Source organism: Phasianus colchicus, chromosome 7 (genome assembly GCF_987193195.1).
Source record: "Phasianus colchicus chromosome 7, bPhaCol1.hap1.1, whole genome shotgun sequence".
Classification (NCBI taxonomy): Eukaryota; Metazoa; Chordata; class Aves; order Galliformes; family Phasianidae; genus Phasianus; species Phasianus colchicus.
Window position 1 is genome coordinate 23,085,297 of NC_143442.1, and position 21,044 is coordinate 23,106,340.

Sequence of the window (21,044 nt, forward strand, 5' to 3'; positions counted from 1 at the left end):
TACTATCTACGCAACTACAGCAGATGCAATGTGCCACAGACTAACAAAGAAAGGTCACCTTGCAGCCCAAGGCAAGAGTAACTAGAAACCAGTCATCTTTTCCAAACGTTGCAGCAGCTCAAATGGGTTATTAGTGGAAAAGCTACAGGGCATGGTGTGTGATGAATGCCACGCACTGAGAGAAAGCTCAGGGCAAGGTGCGAAACCCTGTCACGGTACCCTTCCTGGAGACATGAGCAGTATGAGACTGCAAGATCAGTCACTGCCTTCCTCAGTACACCACACTGAGCTGAGGGCCTCAGCAAGTCCAACTTTTTTCGAGCAGGAAAGGTCTGCGTCAACACCTGCGAGGCTCTGATACAGCATTTGTCAGCAGCACTGACAGTGACCACGTTTCCATCAGAGCCCAAGGGCAGCATCCAACAGGTCCAAAGGGTGAGTTGATAGCACAAAGGAACCTTAACACTTAAATAGCTCTACATCTGACACCTGAGTTTTTACCAGCTTTACATTGCTCCTCCAAAACATTTGGGAGTAAATAGCCTTTGTAGACCTTAAATGAAGTACTTCTTAGAAATACCCTGAATTCCTTATGTTGAACAATATATATGTTTAAGTACAGTTTAATATGCATATTTAGTATCTGTCTTAACTTTTAAAATAGCGTTTTTTCAAGAGGAGTCTGCTCTTTTTCCAGAAAGACTTGTGCTGTCAGGCACAAATTCCAATGAAAATTCCAGTACACGCTCAACAATTTAGGAAATTTCATAAACAAGGACACACAGAATATAATGACAACTGTCCTGCAGCAGCAACAAAGCCACAGAATTTATTCACTCAGACCAATATAAATATTTCACTTTTTTTGAGATATTAAGTCAAATAACATTTTCGATTAACTATTAGCTTTGCTGAGATATCAGAAATTCTGTTACACTAACGTTATACACACAAATAATAAATGGATTGCAAAGTCTAGTCTATTTGCCCTGCACAGAACAAGTAAAATAAGTGCCTGCTAAAATACTTTCTGCTGTGAGTTCCCATAAAATAACAGTCATAAGTCAGTAAGTCTCATCTTGTCTTCTCATGCTATTTCAGCCAGAACTTTTACTTGTTTTTGAATCTTCCTCTCCCTCCATATTTGTCAGGCTTGTGTTGCTTAGATGCACATTAAAACTTTAGATAACCAAATAATGCACTCATACCACACAGCACTGCACTTCTAAAAACAGCATTTGACTCCAGCTGTTTTACTGTAACATACTTTCAAACACAGCTTAGAGAAGTATATAAACTATAGGAACACTGAAACATACAAAAGCATAATCCTCAAATTTTAAGTTGAAGAGAAAATACCAAACAAGCTGGTAGGATCAGGACAGCCAATTTTTACTGAGATTGGAAAGAACTCTGCATACAAGGCCTTAGGAACATCTTACAATGTTTTTAATCTTCTATTTTTACTGAAAATAAGATAATTTCTAATACAGTAAAATCCTATAAAACAATTCAGGTGAAAATTTAAGTCAAGCTATATTTATAAAATATCTCTAATGTGTAATAACAAAAAAAAAATACTTTAAAAATAAAGTTTGTATTGGATTAGAGACTTTTTAAACTTCATCAAATCAGTTTGTTAGTATCATGTTGGTTACTGGTAGCTTTTTCAGGACATCAACTGTCCTCTCACATTACTTAGAAAGATATTGGGTACCATCTGTTCTTGCAAAAGATTTAAGCATACATCTATTAGATATCATGCTATTTATTTAATTCAGTACCCACTTCCCATTGTTGTATCTTCTGAAAAAAAAAAGTCAATTTAATTACAAGGAATAAAGATAATCTCTTCTACCAGGCTGCCCTGTCATCATGAGAGCTGAGAGGGAACCTGTACAAAGTAGGTTACAGGCGTTAGGAAGACTAAAACTAGAAGTACTTAACATTTAACAAAGAACTAACAAAAACAGAATATATGGTACTTAAAAAAAAATTACTATAAGCCAAGAGCTTGTCTAAATCAATCTCAGCACATCTGTCTGATGTAGAGCGTAAACAGGATTAGAGTTGGATTTATCTGCTTGACGCTAATTGTACTCACAGTTTCTGCACATGTCCACTTTTTTTTTCTCCCCCAAATACAGCATGAAAAGAAAGCCTGCCTGATATATGAATTTCTAGGAAGTTTTATGCCTCTATTTATCCTATCACTGATTTTAAAAAAATGAGACTGTCCTACAAATGAGACTGTCTTCCTGTTTACAATAATCTAATCTCCTATTTAATAAAAAGATGTCTAAATACACCATAATAAGCTAAATCAAAGGGTGAGATATTGATGCACTCAAATACACTTTAATTGTAAATTGTAAATAATTTTCATTCATTGAGAGAGTCAAATTAAGCTTTAAAAAAAATTCTCACATTTACAGCAAAATTGATCAAAATGCACTCAAGAAAAAACAGTTTGACAGAAAATAGAAAAGCTTGCAGAAGTGCATTGTTAAGATATAAACACTTCAACAATAAAATGTTTATTGAACTGTTATCTTACAGCAGAGGCCCAACATCTAGAAGAGGTGATTAGATCTGAGGACCTAATTCCTATAGCAGATATCTGGAGTACATTAAAAAGAGAAATACACACGCAAGCTGGGTGTATGGTTCAAGTACAAGATTCGGAAATAAGGAAAAAATGGGTTGTGCTTCCTTGTTCATGAATTCTTCCTACGACCTTTAGAAAGCCATTTCCCCACCTAACTATATTTTACAGATAAACTTACTGAACATTTTGTCCTGTGGTGCTTTGAAAATTTGCATCTTTAATAGTTCACTGCTATATCTGAGCACAATATAAAAACAAAATATTTAATTAGAAATAAAAACCATCAAGAATATACCAAAGAAAATTCAGTAAACAACAGTAGTTACTGTAGATCTTAAGCAGCATGAACACTATTTTCAAAATGACCATTCCAGATATACAATAAGATATAGTGGAAAAGGAAATACATAGAATGAAAAATGAAATCTATCTGGACAACGTGTTCACAAATTCAGGCTTAGCAGTATTTACTTAGATATAATAATGTTAAATAATGTCTAACAAATGCATACAGGAAAGCAACTACTAACTTAAGCCTATTTTTCCCCTTAGAATGTGCAGTGAAGTGGCATGCCACTGCTTCATGAAACCACTCCAGAGTTTTCAGCTACAACACCGATTAAGAAGCATCAGTAAAGAAAACTACAATGGAGCAAGTATGATCATCCTTGCCAAAAAAGCTGATAAGTGCCATATAGCTCATGTCAGACTACTCAGTATTAGTTAAACACTCTAAACATAAGACAGAAAAGCTATTTTCAGAGCATCTGAGCATTCAAGTGCTTTCTATTTCAGACAGACAAATCAGGCAACACCTTGGGAAAAAAACTGATGCGATGCTTCTTACTCTCTCCCATAAGCAAAGAAAGAAAACTTCACTGCTTGGCCAGAATAGTGATCAATGAATTGGAGAAAGGGTGAGAGAAGGCCCAGGCTTCAAAGGAGTTTGTGTTGTTTTGTTCTGTTTTTCTTTTGAAAACCACCTTTACACTACTGCCCTCCTTTTAAATGATGTTATAAAAGATGTATAACTCAGCCAAGACCCTACTCTAGAAAAATGTTTTCCAGGCTGTTTGTAATGATCTCCTAGGGATTGGTGAAAAGTCCAGGAAATACTACAAAGTACAGAAGAGATGCATCTCAATTCCTCCAGAGCCAGAAAATAGGGTGTAAACACTACCATCATATTTTCATGCCACTATTTACTGGCAGCAACAGCTGTAATCCTTCAGGGCAGAAAATTGAGCTTAAAAGCATCTGACAGGAATATAACCAATTTTCATTCTCCTTTAAAGAATCTGAGGGTGAAGTGATTTTGCCAAGCCAATGCTACACCTTGCTGTTTATCTCCCTTCCAATACAGGCAACTATCACATCCGTGTAGTCCAGTCCTTTCCTTTGTGTTGTGTCTGGCACTTGGCAAAATCAAGCTGAATTAATTCAATTCTCTGAAGTAGCGCAGCCCACAGACTTTATTCTTTTAATGGCTTAGTCTTCTTGCAAGCTGGTTAATACAGTCAGTCAAACACAAGTCCTACAAAACCAGGGATGGTTTAGAGTGGTAAGGAAATACACAGAGGAGAAGAAAGCAGAACTGGAACTGCATCCTGCCACCAGAAAAAAGTCAGCACAGCTTGACCAAAGTGCTCTGTGCATGTTCACTTCAAATTGTTAATTCCTCAAAGATCATACAAGGACAGACAAATGAGAGTCTGCAAGAACTAAGAAAGATGCACCGTGGTTTCCCAACATTTTTCAGAATTCTATTCATACATTTTTAATTTTAATTATAATTATATATATATATATATATATATATATATATGACTCATAGAATAAAGCTCCACTTTATAAGCCTGTAATAGCACATTCATTTAGTTTTGTTGGATAAGAAATTATGAACTATTTTAGTATAGCAGCAAAAGGCACCATGACAATTATTCACTATTCCTGCTTAGTGAAGCCATCTCAAAGAAGGAAAAACATCTGAAATGGGGGTTACTAGTGGTTTTGCTCACTTCTTTAAAACTGTTTGTTTAGTTATCCAGGAGTACATTCCTCTGCATCTGTACAAGCATAATGGTCCTATAAATAAAAAGATTAGAAAGGAATATTATTTTCATAAGGAATTAGCATAGTCAAATCAAATGTGTTTCAGTCTCTACCTATAAGAGTCCCTCCCATGGTATTATAGTGCAATTATAGTGCAGCTTAATATGAAACAGTCCAAGCAGAGGCCAGAATCCCAACCTCCTTTCCTTGTCTCAAACTTTTACTGGTTAGTTGCTTTTTCTGGCCTTTCATCCTCCCCCTTCTTCTCTCTCCACATTCCTAATTTCTCTTTTTACAAGACTGATTGACAAATGATTGATTCCAATCCCTGTTTCTCCACCACATCGTTTTAAACACTTTTTTTTTTTAATTTTTTTAACATCCTTATCAAACCTAGCAGGCTTTGCTGCACTCTTACAGCAAATACAGGAGTTTTTTCAGGAGATATTTGGTACCATCCTTGTGCTGGAAGCACACTCGAGGACTTAAAACGTAGGTAACTTTCATTATGCCTTTAATAGAACAGCAATAAGCAAATATCTAATAAAACAAACAAAATAATATGAAACTGCCTAACTCTAGTTTAGCCAAGACAGGAGTCAAAAAACAAAGCTTGAAAGTAGCAGAGGGAACACAGACTAAATCAAACAGCGGCTTAATTAATCTCAGACTGTGAGGCCAGAGTTTAGTTCAGCTCAGAGGACATCTCTGCTGGATCTGTCTTTCTTTTAGAGATGAGCCAGGCCTGGGAACACCCCCTCTAAGTCTGATCAAGCCTCAGGAGTAACAAAGCACGTAGCAACCCGGGTTGCAGTTTGTATAGCTACTTGAATTAAAGCTCTTCACAGAGAACTGCAGTTAAGGCTCACCACAAGACCTTAATACTGTTCCAAACAAGACAACCCTCATAAAAGAAGAGTTTCTGCAACAGAGAACTTGAAGGAGATGAAAAATAACCCCAAAGAAGATCTGCTAGATTGGCCAAAAAGAAGAAAGGCAGAGAGAGATCCCAAACTTAATGCACTTCAGAGGAAGTATGAAAGTCTTTGCTTTTTTAATAGTTTCACTTTCTCATTTACATCACATTAAGAAAGAGGTCACTGAAAATAAATTTAATACAGAAAGCTCTACATTTTATATTAAGAGTATGGCTCAAATACTGCCTAATTTCATAATGTGATTGGAAAAACAGCAACATTTTTTTTTTTTTTTTTTACAAAGTGCCTGAATCTCCAGGACCTTTTCTGTAAGTAGGAGTTATGGCAAACATCCATGCAACAACAGTGGAACAAACATCGGCGGTTTTCACCCTTTTGTAAAGCCTTGGCAGACACAGCCATCAGACCAACAGCACCACTATCATATGAAGGAATTAGTTTAAAAAGTGTGATTCTGAAATAAAAGAGTGGGATCTAACAGTGATGTGATTTGATACAATGGGTTAGCAGAGTTGAGAAGTACTAGAGAGAGGAAACAGGAGCTCCATTTTGCACTCCTTTGAAGAATCACACACGCAAGTTTGTATCTACTAATTTATGTCACAATCAAGACAATTACTTTGTTTTAGGGAGTAATGGGGGAAAAAAAAAATCAGCTCTTACATCCACATGACATCACAACCAAGTCTGATCAATTACAAGTTAATAATCAGTTCTACTTGGACTCTTATCACCAAGGGATTTACTTCAATCTCAAATACAGATTTACAGAGCATCAAATACTGATAAAGATCAGCATCTCATGTTCAGGAATATCAACATGCCTCAAACATTCAAATTTTTTTTTTTCTGGAAAGATTTTCAAAGCCAACATTTTCCTGTAGGGAAAAAAAAAGAATTGACGCACTCCATTCTATAGAGAGCAATTACCTTCCATAAGCTATTGGTATTTTGTGCATATTGGCATTCACGCATTTAGCACAGCTATCAGCTACTAATTAAGCTTCATCCATGAACTTCTCATCAACTAACAGTTACATGTTTGGTTTCAAACTCATCTCTCCTATGTTTCTAGGAGATTTCTTCATAAACTCACAACGTTTGTGCCTGCCTGCCCTTCCCATGCTTGCCCAAGGGTAGGACATGGCAGCAGCACCACCAGAATCCTCTGACAGGAACAAAAGCTCTTCCTCACCACCAGTACATTTTAGCTCACTTGCCACACAGGAATAGGAAGAATGTAAGACTACATCACTTTGCCTGCAGGGATGAATGAATCCCATTTTGTTCATGTACATCACACTTAATAGACGTAAAAGAAAAACAGGAAAAAAGAGAATTTTCTTAGATTATCTTTATAATAAACATTTTCCCCTTGCTTTTAATGAAACTGTTCATATTTCTCTTGTGAACTCTGCAAAATATTTTTGGCATATTAAAAATACTTATTTTATACAACGTAGTATGAATGTGACAAAAAATAATTGCTTAGAACACAATGTAAAATTTAAGGTATAGTCAACTATCCAGTCTACAATTGAGACTTTCACACAAAGAAGAAAGCTGCTAGAGTATTGCATTGTGAAAGCTTTCTGGTATTACAACTATAGTTAGTATAGGGAATTGGCTACACTTACAGTGATGCATAATCCTATGACTGAGAAAATTATGTTCTCAGACTTTCATCAATTTTGTTTGTAGCTTAATACTATGGCAAAGCTCTCACGAAAGATTTGATACCAATATGATGTGACACAAGTGAACCAAACCTTAATTTCACTCACAGTAAGAAATCACAGGATTAAGTAACACTGTGCAGTCTTTCAGAAAAGTTTATTGCTTCCAGATGGATGCAAGTTTGCTTTCAGCACTGATTGTATCTTCTGTACACAGGGTGCCAATGTTGCTATAAATATGGACAAAATGCAGTTATAAAGATAAATTATTAAAATATTGACATAAACAGGCTTATACAATACCACCTCTTTCCACGAAGTAAGGACAGCCCCGTTAGAGTTACACACTTATCACAAATGTTCAATATTACAACATGTATGCCCATTTCAGAAATTATAGTCCATATCCGAACAACAAATTTACAAGGTATCCATAAAATGACTTCTAATTCAAACTGCATGCTCTTTGCCCCATGTTGTGTAGTGCCATGTGTTTCTCTGCATGGTGCACGCAACCAAGATGTCCACCTGTGCCCACGTATCTGTGCTGCAAGCTAAGTATATGCTTATTCCATTTAGCAGCAAAACTGTTGAATATACTGCAGTACACTTCTGTTGAAATTAAAACTAAAACTGTAAATAATAAATTCATTTAAGGTAATTAAATTTCAAACCACATGCACAAGATATCGAAAAATAGATCAACGGCTCTACAGCAAAATGATTTGATAAAAACAATTGTGGGGAATATCTGATCAGCACATATAATGCTACATTCAAAAGTAATATGAAAGTTACTTCATTACTTTTCATTCTTCCAATATTTTACGTTACATATTTCAGGAATATAAGACCATTGGTAACAAGTCATTTAGAACATTTCAAATTATCACAAGATGTTCAAAATTTTTAAAGATCTCCATCTTTTTTTTAGATTTGTGCAATAAGAACTGCATAAATTTGAATAAGTTAATGCATTTTAAATAATATGCAGATTGCAAAAAAAAATGCTCTTTGAATAAAATTTTAGCATTAAGTATCATGAAATTCAAAATTAACTACCACTATAAAAATAACTTGTACATCAAACTGCATTACTATACTAAGTTACACACAGAAATGTATGTGTTTCCTGACAGGCATACCAAGTGCTTAAAAACAGAGACTCTAACCAAAAAGCACAACTGCCAAAAACATGCACAAAACAAACAAAAATAACACTTTCCAAGACTAAAGCTTCACATCTTTGCAAGTACTAATAGCCTCAAAAAGAAAAAAAGGAGACTTAGTGCTTTGTTTTTAAGCAGATTCTTTGATATATCCATTTACTCCTCCTAACGTCAGATTGTAACTGTAGCAACATACAACATTTATATATTAATTCCTCATTGCCATCACTGAAATCAACTGGTAGCTAAGCATGTGAACTTGGAGACATTTCCACGGTCTTCTGAAGATTGTTACTTGGGGAGATAAGTAACAATCACACAAAGAATCACATAGACACAGCTGGGACAATGAAGAAAAATGAAGAATACCAAGAAGTACCAGGATCAAAGAAAAAGGCTATTGATCAACATGTCAAAATACCCAACTTCAGATGAGTTTTCACTGTTACAGAGATGCACGTCAGATGACAAAAATACTCCTTAAACTTCTGAATTATTTATTTTACCAAAATGTTAAACACTAGCAGTATATCAGCTGGTCACAAATCTAAAGGGATCATCACTGTGAGATTCAAATGCAGACCCTGGCAATTTTACTCATAGTATGCACATCCTGCATACTGTTGCAGAACCAGAGGGAGATTCATACTCAGAGTACCCATACAGCAGCTAACAAATGCAACTTCACACTGGATTCAGCAGCAGCAGCTTAAGTTATTTTCACATCACTTCAGAAATAAATTGACTGGCTACCTCCATCATTAAAGCTATTCTATAGCCTTTTCAACAGCCTGTGACTAAGAAAATTCAAGTAACCATATTTTTGACAAGATCTTATGTTATATATTACAATAAATGTAACTCACATCTGTCCTCTTTGCAGAAAGCCTAATTAAAGCCAAGTGAAGGGTATCTTAGAGTCATTAAAGCTCTTCCTACAGAAAGCCAGAACTGTTTCAAAACTCATTAAGCAGTTTCAGCCTAAGAAGCAGCATACCAAGAGAAAGAACATCATGTCTACAGTTGAAAACATTAAACACTGAACAACAAATCAGAGAAAAAATAATCCAGAAAAATTTTCAACGTCACTTATTCATCTCCCTCTTTTAACATCAACAAAGTGGTCATTAATAAAGACAGAAAAAAAGTTCGCAGTCCAAAATGGTTGACACAGAACAAAAGTCTACATAATGGACATAAGCACCTTGCAAATGGGAGGCTAGGCAAACACTGAAGTTCAATTTCTACCGAGAAAACTCGCCTAGCAGTGCAAATACAGGTAGAGTTACAGGCTAGTAATGTTACAGAAAATAGCATTTAAGTATAAATTAGCTGCTTTCTGGTACATAAGACCAGCAACATCGGCTCAGACCAAGAGTCCATCTGTCCCAGTATCCTGTGTCAAACCACAGCCATAAGCAGATGCTAAGAGAAGAAAAGGAATAAAGCAAGCATTTATTCTATTTTCCCCTAATGCTTTTCCACAGCCCACCTGTCTTCATTTGGGATACACTGAACTGACTGGTGTCTCGGTATGTCACAGCCCTCAAATGAGCCCTTCGGTCTCCATACAAATCCACAAAATCTTTTAGCATAAATCATATCCCTAGCAATAGGTTTCACAGTTCTGTCACCCACTGCATCCTTCTGTTTTGAGCCTGGTCCTTCTTATTTGGTACAGCTTACTTATTATGTTGAAAGATAGAAAGCTATGGCCATCTGTTCCTTCCTTGCCCCATCTCAACCATCACTCTTTCAGATTATAGAGTAATAATCCTTAACATAACAATCTTTACAACTGTTTAAGTGATAGATGACATTTTCCACTGAATAAACTTATGATTACACACACTAGGAATGCCCCAGTGACACTCCTGATCTTGATCCCAAGCTGATGACATTCAAAGACCAACACATTATACCGCAGTTAATTGTATTGACTCTTGCTTCACTGTCACGTCTTAAAACAGACACATCTCTGAAATTGCACTGTAGGACAGAATCAACATCTAAATGCTTTTCCATTTCTACTTTAACAGTCCCCAAACATACAAATTCAGTGCCTCTGCTTTTCTATGTTTATCCCATGCTAATTTTTCCCTCTTCTATCCTCTTTCCCAACCACATTGTTGATACCAAAGGCATTATGAAGTTTTCAAGCAGCCTTCATTCCGCTTACTAGAAAACAAACAGTAGAAGCAAAACCAACCAAACAAGCAAACAAAAAAAAAAAACCAACAGAGAAACATATTTAAAGACAACTTTCTTTCTACTGTAGGTTTCATTAGTCTGCTCCTACACACAAACTAATACCATTCATCTGTTAGACTTGCAAATGTAACAAGCAGTATCTGCTTTAAGCAAGATAAGCCAGCGTATATGTATAGATCATCCTTAACTCAGAACTGATTTTTTCTGTGTGTACATTCCACAAGCATTCTTACAAAGCATGTAAGACCTAAGGACAAAACTTAAAAACACCACCTGTTTGTTTCCAAATGCAAGTGCAAATAAAATTTATTTTTGTTCCATTTTTATTTGTACTGCAATAAAACAAAGCAAAAACCAAACAAACAGAAGAAAGAGAGAAACCAATAAACATTTATCAGGTACTCTCCACCTTTGTTTATTAATCTTTTCTAGAACATTTGTAGTTGTTAGTCTTCATCCAACACAGATCTATGACCAAAAAAGGAGCTGGAGATCTTCCCAGCCTTGTTTAAACAGCACGTCACAGAAAACTGATGATCAATCATTACATTTCGTGTGAAATACTCATAATCCTTCTATTTCCTCTAATAAAAATAATACAAAGTTAAGAATAGACATCTATTTTAAATGTTTTCCTGATTATCATAACATGTTGACATATTTGGGCTTATCCTGAAACATGCTAACAGAAATTGTTGCACAGCAAATCTGTTCAAAGTTTGAAGCCCATATGAGTTACCATTGTCTTCGGCCATCTATCCGTCAGTGCTGTGATAATTCTGATTCCTGTCTGTGAGGTGCAACCAGGGAGAGGTGATTAGACAAGACAGAACAGGCTCTGGAGAAGCCCAGTCCCACTCAGCCCAGGCTGTTCATGGCATAGCTTGGCAAGCTGGGACATCCCAAGAGGCCCAGTGCTGAGAGAGGACCCAGGCAGGAGCCATCTATAAAACACTCAACAGCTAACCAAGCAAATGTGCTTTTTGCACATAAAACACCAGGCAATTAACTGGAATTTTCTCCTATTTACTTTCAGTAATTTACAAGAACTGTCTCCTAAGTTAAATGAAATTAGCTTTTCCTTAAAAGCCCTTTTCCTACATTACTTTGAGAATGCTTCACTTATTTCATTTCTGTTATACTAAACAATACAGAAAAATATAAATACAGTTTTTGAACATCTTTCAAATCAGGGGTTTTAATGTAGTAAAGAGCATTTAGCCATTCCAATTCAGTATCTGCAAAAGAGCACTGTATTTAGTCATCAGTATTTACCACTGTTACCCTTTGCACAATCATTTGTATGTGAAATCTTGTTTTTCCAAGACTGCCTGCACCGTGTAAAGACCTGTTTCCAGGATACGTATAATTGTGCAGCACATAACATCTGTTGCTTTGCATTTTCTGAGCTTTGCAAAGCATACTTTCCTACACTCACTTGAGTGTATGAACTGACAGAAGAGATATATGGTCACAGTACAAACAAACCAAAGCTACGGCAACTATTCCATGCCGAAAAGCATCTCAGTAACTCCCATCTTGCACTGCCTGCATAGGCAGAAGTCAGGAAAATCAGTTTAGTACTGAATTTTGCCCATGAACTGACCACTTGCTTAGAACTGCTACACACAAGGAAGAAACAGCCACAAGCTAGATGAGAGAATTGCATGGTAAACTGAGTTACTGTGCTCCTTTAGTCAGAGATTTAGAACCTCCTGAGCTCTACAAGGAAATGAGAGGTCATGCTGAGGAAGATGCACCAGATCTCACACGTAAGAAGTGTCTTCCAGCAGATCCCTTTACAGAAAGGCCACCACGCATCATAGATCATAGGAAAATTCTGACCTACCATTTTCTAAACACCTTTTCTCTCCCCTTGAAAAACAACCATATTTCTTTGTGTCTGGTAAAACTTCCTTCTAACATAGGAAAAACAGATGATGGACGTGGAAAACAATCTTTAACATTTCTACATTATTTAGGGATCACTTGATCTATTATAGCCTTTCAGTACCAATTCTACCAAGAGTGGGGAAAAAAAAAAAAAAAGAAAGAGAAATACAACTTAAAATATTCTACAAACACTTGTTTGCAACTGTGTTGCAAAACTTCCAGATTAAGAATGGCTTGATGTATATTCTTGGTTTTGCAACTGAAGGGTTTGATCTCTAATGTTCATAATAGAGCATTCAGTGTTTGGCATTCACAATACATCCTACATTGAAAGATCTGTCACCATTCAGCTAGAATGACAAATACAAAACACAAGAAAAAAAATATAAGCACCTACCCATGAAAAAATAAACTAAAGATTTTCTTCAGTCTATTGATTCTTCTCTAAATAAGAACAGAACTGCTGCAATTCTAGCACCACAAGACATCCAGGATTGTAGAGAACTTGTTTCTTTACCACACTTCGGTTTATTGGGTTTTGTTGATCACTCCACAAGGACGTACAATAGGAAAACAGCCATTTTAAGAAGTTACATGTTCTTATCAGTAGGAGCAATGCATTTTTATTCTGCACACTTTGAATGTAAGAAAACACAATAGGCTTTTAGTTTCACGCAAGAAAGAGACAACTGCATTTTAAATACATTTAACTTTTTTCCTCTAGAAGCTTTGCCATTAAAAAATATGAAGTAAATTACTTTCAGCTTCATAATCACCTTCAGAATAACACACTGCTGAATAAAAAGTTAGGAGATGACACTTCATGTCAATACAAAAAGCAAAAAGAAATAAGCCTAGTTATTCTTTCAAAATACTGTCTCACATGTTTAAACATGCACTTAATGTTTAAAACCATGAGAAGTATTACATGAAAGCAAATACTATCTCTATACAAATATACATCATATATTGGATGCAAAATAACCTACACTTTTCCAGATAACACAAGCTCAGCACGCTGGTTTTTCCTGCAGAGGGCCACAGTCAAACAGTTTGATAATAAAAGCTGAAGTCCCACAAAAACATTTTCTGTTCTCCAACAGAGAGCACAAATTGAAAACACCAACATTTTCAAATCTTTATTACAGTCTACATAAAACTCAGCTCCCCAGCTACTTCCACATGCGAAAGCTCATTCTACAGCATGGCTACTCACCCAAGAGGAAGAACTTTCAACAGCCTAACAAACCCTTTTGGTTGCATCTACAGGGTCGTGACTTCACTGCCAGCTGCAGTGGCACAACATAGCTTGCAACATCACGCAGTCAGCCTCATTTGCAGACGTGATCCTTAACTGTAACCACTGTCCAGAGGATAAGCTGCGCTTCACTCAACAGGGAAAGGATTCCTAAAGCATGAGAGAGGAGTTCTAAAACCTCTTCCCTGGTGAAATAGTTTGAGACACCGTCCTAAACTGACCAACTCACCAAACTTATTTCAAGCTGACAGGAAATTTTAATAATAATAAGAAGAATAGTAATGAAATTGTATTTTAAATGGTTGATTTATCAACTTCACAGTTATGTGCAGCTCTGTAACATGTCAGAATATATCGAAATCCAATTAACTCAAAAACTAGACAGTTTATGACTGTGATACAGAAATCAATTCAGAAAAAGATCTTAGTATAATGCAATCCTATGGGAGGTCCAGTAGTAAATGACGAAAAGGTTGAATTTTGAAAGGAAAGAGCAGATACCACCACAAAACTAGCAGATGTTCCTAAAGGATCATCTGTACAAAAACACAAGCATATGTGAGAGAAATCCAACACTATCGTGAAATCAGTTGCTGTCTAACATAATAGCAGTTCCTTATGGCAATATGGTACTACATGTATCAGATATTCAACACATTATGGCTTTTTGTCTGCACATACTGTTACAACAGAAGTCATAAGAACTAAGACCACTGATTTCCTAGAAAACCAAACATAAACTCCATGATCTACCAATGTTAAGGTACACAGACAAGCCAATTCTTTAGGTTTATGTTCTCAGATCTTCAGTCACTTAGGCTGCTTCATTCATTGTCTGAGAAGGATACAAATATTTTTAGAGTACTACCTGCACTGACACAGAAATTTACCTCTAAGAACAGTGCTTAATACAATTGGATACATCTAAATGAAACACCAAAGAAAAAGAGGCACTTTGTATCCAGTACCAATGTCTTTGTGCTTTTGTTTGTTGTTTTTTTGGTTTTGGTTTTTTTTTCGTATAAAAATCAACAACTACCACTCTTTACTTGCTATTCTTGTTAAATACATGTAACAAATATGTATATGTAGCAAATAAATGCAATTAGATATATATATAGTATAAAAAAGTCTACAATGAATGGAAAATTGTTTTCCTAAGTTTTGTTTATTTTGACTCCAACAAGAGCAGACAACAGACTTCTTTTTACTTCTGTTTTGTCACTGTAAAATACAGACAGAAATGTCTTCATCTCTCTTGTCAAAATACAGAATAAGAGAACGCAACAGAGCATCACATTCTGAGTTCCAGCCCATCTGTCACTGCAAGCAGTCACAACCCCCGAGGCCAGGTGCCATGGATTTACGGCAGCAGAAGACCCCACCAGGCAGCAGGATCCCCACCGCTGCCCCACGCAGGTGCTACACAGCCCCACCCTGCACACACCGAGGAGAGAAACAGCTGCAGGCAACGCGAGCAGGCAGCAGCCTTGGGGCCCAAGTGGACACGCTGTTTATTCATCAGATTCTGTATTTATTTCCTGCAGACATTATTAAAAAAAAAAAAAAAAAAAAAAATGAATGAATGAAAAAGAGAAAGAAAATGTTTAAGGCATCTTTTCTAAAGTTCTGTAACTTCTTGGACATTTACAGAGCACTGCTTCTAAAAGTAAGGGACTGAAATAGCAGCCACAACCACAGGCACACTTGAGTGCCTTTATCAGAGATAACAGATAACTGCTAACAAGAGAGTGAGCGCCACGTGAAAACCAAGATATGCCAGCAACACCTGACACAATGGAAATGATGTAAAGGAGTGTAGCAAAAGGATACAAACTGGGGGACGATATGTAAAACAACGACCATGAAAAGATTACAGCAGCATCTAGAATATGAACAAGGCAGACAAAACGGTGCTTCTCAAAGGCTGAAGAACAGGACAATTCTGAAACTGGGGTATGAGAAAATAAATTTGGTGGCACACTTTTCTTAATGGTCCTAAAAGAACTGTAATTACCAATGAAGAAGGGATGCTTGTCCTTGCTAGTGCAGTAGGGTATCGAAGATTGGTGAATATATGAACTTTCTTTTTTTAACATATACAACATACTTTCAAATTCTTTCCATCACAGGCTGCAGCCACTGCCATTTGATGGCCAGGCAGGCAGGGTCAGTGTGGAAACTCAAACTCTGCTTTACCTCCAGAAAGTGCATGGCAAATCTGCGTTATTGCTTAGCACAACAGGAAAATAAAAACATTAACCTCAGCACCTTTAGGGAAGTCAAAAACTTGCCATTTTGTGGGCTAGCAGAACTTTAAGGTAACAAAGCAAACAATATCACCAACAAATACTTTTACAATAAAATGTAAAAGCCATGAAGAAGAGCTATTTGTGTAACAGATAAATAACTGCAAAATTCTATTATTTCAAACTCAAGTCACACTGAAGTGCAAGTCACCAACATGTTTTAACATGCATGTAAGCTCACACACAAAGATACTTTGCAAGACTTTGTATAGAAAGCTATTTCCTGGACAAAGATTTTATTACCCGCTCTCTCTTTTTGGATATAGAGAAATAAAATACTTTATAAAGCCACTACTGGATGCCCTTACGACAGATGCAGGGAGGTGCACAAACACGTGAAGTATGACAAAAACACCAGAAAATGCAATGGAAGGAGTTCTGCACTCAGCTAGCTGTGAACTCTTCCACACCGAGAAAGACACACAGAATCAAGACATGATGTGTACAAGTCACCTGAAATAAATTATCTTTAAAACAAATTCATTTACTCTTATTTTTTCCCCTAAAAAAATTGTACATTAACAAATTCCTTCACAGTTTCATGCAGCATTCACCCAAGAGATATACTTTATGGGCTTCTCAGAAAAAAAAAAAAAAAATAAGTCTCTCACACGTTTGGAAACCATGGGATTGTTTAAGACTGTATGATTTCTTCCTTCAATTCACATCTTAGAGCCATATATTCATATAGTACATGTACATCATGTTTTCACTTATTTTTTACATCTCTTCCTCAGAAATACTTTTCCTATTTGGACAATACATAAAACACTTGGAGAAATTATGTTCTCTCCACATCAGACATGGAATCAAAAGCTCCCAATGTGACCAGCTCACTTCAGTGCTTCACAGCCAGTTCCCACTTCCATTATTCCTGACTGACCAACAGACTGACAGATGTCTTACTTTAGAGATCCCAAACAGACTATTGGTATCCATTTCACCCACATCTGTTCCTAAATAGCCTTGGCAGCAGGCCACTCTCCACTCGGAATTAATTTTAAGTCCTTTATCGCTGACTCTTTCACTGTTTCAATACATCTGTGATTTTTTCTTTATTGCTGCACTTGGGTAGAATATTTATAATTTCACATTTTAATGAACATCAACAAGATGATACTATGCATACTTAGCCTACACACTGATCCTTTTTACTTTACTATAAAAGCATACTGTCAATAATATGTTAACCTCAGTATTACTCCAGAGCACTTTCTTGTCAGTCAATTAATTTAGAATATTTTGTTCTACTATTCATATTTAAAAAACAAGGTTTTATCTGACAGGTTTATTACCCAACTATTCAGCCCAGCCTACCTGCTGTCAGTCTGAGAGAATGAGTTCATACACTCTTCAGTCAAGTGTACTAAAACACAGCAAACTACAATTATAAAAAGGTTTTCACAATTACCAAAACCCTCTGGGCTTCTCATGCCAGTAAATACAGACTTTGTGTTGGGTTTATTCTATTTCTTATCTGACAGAAATCTGCTGAAAAACTGAAGTTTTCAGTTTGGAAATTCTGTGGCAATCTTCAAAAAGATGCTGAAGGCTATAAGGAAATATCATGATTAAAGTTCTCAGTCAAAGCCAAACAAACAATCCAACCAAACAACCTACATTTTATTGGAAGAACAAAAAAAAGAAGGATGAACTGACATTATATGAACATAAACTGTTCTAAAATACGAATAATTCCCACATCCACCACTGCTAATCCCCTGTATTTCATTAGCTCTTAAACTTTAGTCACAAAGAAAAATACTGCATCCTGAGCATCTCTTCTGGAAGGGTCCTCCATCATTCAGTTATGATTATTATTTTCTGAGAACTCCTAAAAATCACGTAACATTCAAATCTGCATTTCTGACAACCTTCTCTTCTGTGGCATTTTAAGCAGCATCCAGGAGAAGCTCTTACAGTCTGGGGCTGGATTATTAGTGTAGAAAGGGAAGACAATTTCAGTGAATGTTATGGCAAAGGAAAGCCATATGGAAAGAAACTAGAGTAAAAACTAGTAATTAGTGACTGTGCTTTCATCACATCACCCGCCACATTCTTAAAGCAAGCAACCTGACCCGTGTCAGGGCAGCAGGTTGTTGGAGCACAGGCTGAGCTCAGCACCCTGAGCTCAAATTGCAGCCGTGGGGCAAGGGGCTGAGCCCCACTTTGCTCTGCCTGGCCCCAGCCTCAGACCCACACTCATTTGCATCACTCTTGTCCAAAGCTCTGTTAGTGCATAGGGTACATGAAACTCAGAACAGACCATCACTTGGTAAGTTGAGGTAACAAAACTCCTCTGGAGACAGACGCTGCAGAAGGCAAAGGGAAAGTAAAGGAGGAATAGAGTTTGGTAACCACATACTGACCAAGAGCTCCACAGAAGCAGTGCGGTGGTGCAGAACTATGCTTACATCAGTGTGTAGGTGACTGAGCCCAGCCAAAGCAGAGGCTGTGTATTAGGGACCTGAAGCTGAAACTTTGAACTGACAGAGCCAAGGCTGAGCAAGGTGCCTGACAATGGGAGCCACAAAGCAGCAGGTTACAAGCAAGGACGTCAGCAAGGCAGGAACAATTTGGGGAACTACTGAGGGAGGGAGGGAAAAGAGGAATTAGTGGCTACCTGACTCTTCAGACATGTCTGCCACAGAAAGGCTTTTTCCTAAAAGAAGAATTAGTACACACAGGACCAAGCAAGAGGTTCAGACCACCTAGCAAACTGAGTTTCCTTGTTCGAGTCAGTGTTAAATGACATTGTGAAGCTTTCGGTTTGGAGAAAATATGCTTAAACAAAATCCCAGGGAAACAAACCATTCAGAGCAAGCTGTTCAGATAGTCTTTAACCATCTCCTGTGCCTGTTCGGCCCAAGTACTGCACTGCTGTTGCACTGTATGAGATAACCACAAGTATCTTCTGCAACCGCAGTGCACATCCACCACCAGTAATCCCTACTGGGACAGAAGAGAGTCAGAGAGAACAAGCATCCAAATTACAAATCCCTATTTGACCTCTGCAGTTACAGAAGTAAAGCTATTATGACCTCCAGTGCCCAAGCTGAAAGGAAAACCAGAACAGCCTGTATCTGTCCCTGCAAGGACAGCAAGCCCAGAACAAAAACCCTCAGCTCCCACTCAGCTCACCTGCCTATGCCAGCAGGCATATGCAGATCCAGCCCAAAAGAAGGCATCACAGGGATTCTGCTGAGTGCTCTTCAGGTAAACCACTGAGTTCCCATCACAGCACGACCAGAAGGGACTCAGAAACAACCTGATAGTTTTCCTTTCAAGATGCTTTCATTCTCAAAGAAAGCCCATGACAGTGCTGGAATTGTCTCAGATGGCATAGCAGTGAGCATCCCTAGTGACAGAAGAGCTGAAAATCCTTTTATCATCAATGTGCTGATGACATACGTGTTGTAAGCATCAATAGTTGACATTTAAGAATTTGGAAATCTTATAGTAAGAGCTCATAGACTCCCACAGGAAAAGACAAAGCTGTCTTTTCCACTGAGGGTAATGAAGAAGCAGGGCAATGAGCGCTTCTCCAAAACAATATTCAGCAGCTCAGTGCAAAACTGAATTTTTAGAGATAGCTGAGTATCAGCATCAATTGAATACATGTGCAGTAAGAGACCAAATCTTGATATAACTAACATCAACTTCTCAGTGCTGCCTTCCATAGGATTCCTGAAGTTCAATCATCTGCAACAGGCCTGACTTTAAACACAGTGCACTTTAATATCTTGCACACTGAACTAAATAATTCATAACTGACACTTCAAACCACGTAAACAGAGACCTGCAGATAACCCCAGCCAGGGAGGAGGAGTGGCCTCAGCACTGCCTTACCGAGACTCCCACCCCAGCTGTGTAAAGCAGGGCCATGTTAACACCTGCACAGGTGTCACCAGAACTGCTGCTCTGCTGAACAGCAGGTACTGAAGTGTGAGCATAACGCTGCCATGAGCCAGCACACCACGCTGGTTTGGCTGGAGGAGCTCTGGCGTCCCTGCAAGGTTACACCGAGCAGAGCATAACTTCAGCTTTGGGCTGAGAGTGCATTCCTCTGCAGCAAGTTCCTTCCAAAGCAATACCACCACGAACACGGTGTGTGCGCCTAGACAAGCCAGCCGTGCTGTAACAGCACCCAGCTGCGCGGTCAGAGAACCGCAGCCCTGGAGCACAGCTGACACGTCCTTCCTTAGCACCACGAGGTCACCTCAGTCCACAGGCACTTGGAAGAGTGCACGTGACGTTCTGAAACTGAGCTTAAGCTCTCCGAGCTTTTAGGAAGAAAAGCAAAACAAAACGACTATTTGGATAAATTAGAGGAGCATGCCTTTTCTGCTCGGTTTTTGCACTCGACTCCATAAGCAGCGCACCTCGCAGCACGCTGCTGGGTGGCAGAGCGGGGCTGGCCCCACCCCCAGCACAGCCCGAGCGGGTCCCGCCGCCTTACAACACCCCTCAGAGTTTGCACTTTCTGCACGAAGCCCGGCCCGTTCCGAAGGAGCAGCCCGGCCCGCAGGCCCCTCGTAGCGCCGCCAGCAGCCGCTCCGCTCGCCGCACGCGGCAGCCCGACGCCGGGACCCCACCTCCCTGCCCGCAGCCCGGCCCGTCCCACCTGCGGGGCTCTCGGGCACGATGGGGCTCCAGCGCAGCCGTCGGGCGCTCAGCACCACGTCGCAGCTCCTCTTGCCGATCTCGAAGATGCCCCTGAGGAGCGGCTCCTCCTCTCCCGCCGGGGGTACGGCCGCCAGCGGGGCCACTCTGCGCCGCCGCTCCTCGGGCCGGTCCCGGCTGCGCGGGAGGAAGGGGCCCGCGGCGCCCAGCATGGCGGCACCGCCGCCCCTCAGCGCTCCCGCCGCGTCCCGGCGGCTGCCAGGGCAGCGCCCGCTCCGCCTCGCGGGCGGGGCCGCGGCCGCCGAGG

General features: G+C 38.7%; 1 protein-coding gene across 3 annotated transcripts in view; it reads right to left on the reverse strand.

Moving 5' to 3' along the window:
- The window catches only part of CERKL (CERK like autophagy regulator), a 50,230-nt gene extending 29,258 nt beyond the window's left edge, over positions 1 to 20,972 (reverse strand). For all 3 annotated transcript variants that reach the window (XM_090144116.1, XM_031601350.2, XM_090144117.1), the window contains exon 1: positions 20,739 to 20,972. In XM_090144116.1, the coding sequence (XP_090000242.1) occupies positions 20,739 to 20,949 (211 nt within the window). In that variant the 5' untranslated portion in view covers positions 20,950 to 20,972. The remainder of the gene's footprint in view (positions 1 to 20,738) is intronic.
- Positions 20,973 to 21,044: the final 72 nt, after the last annotated feature.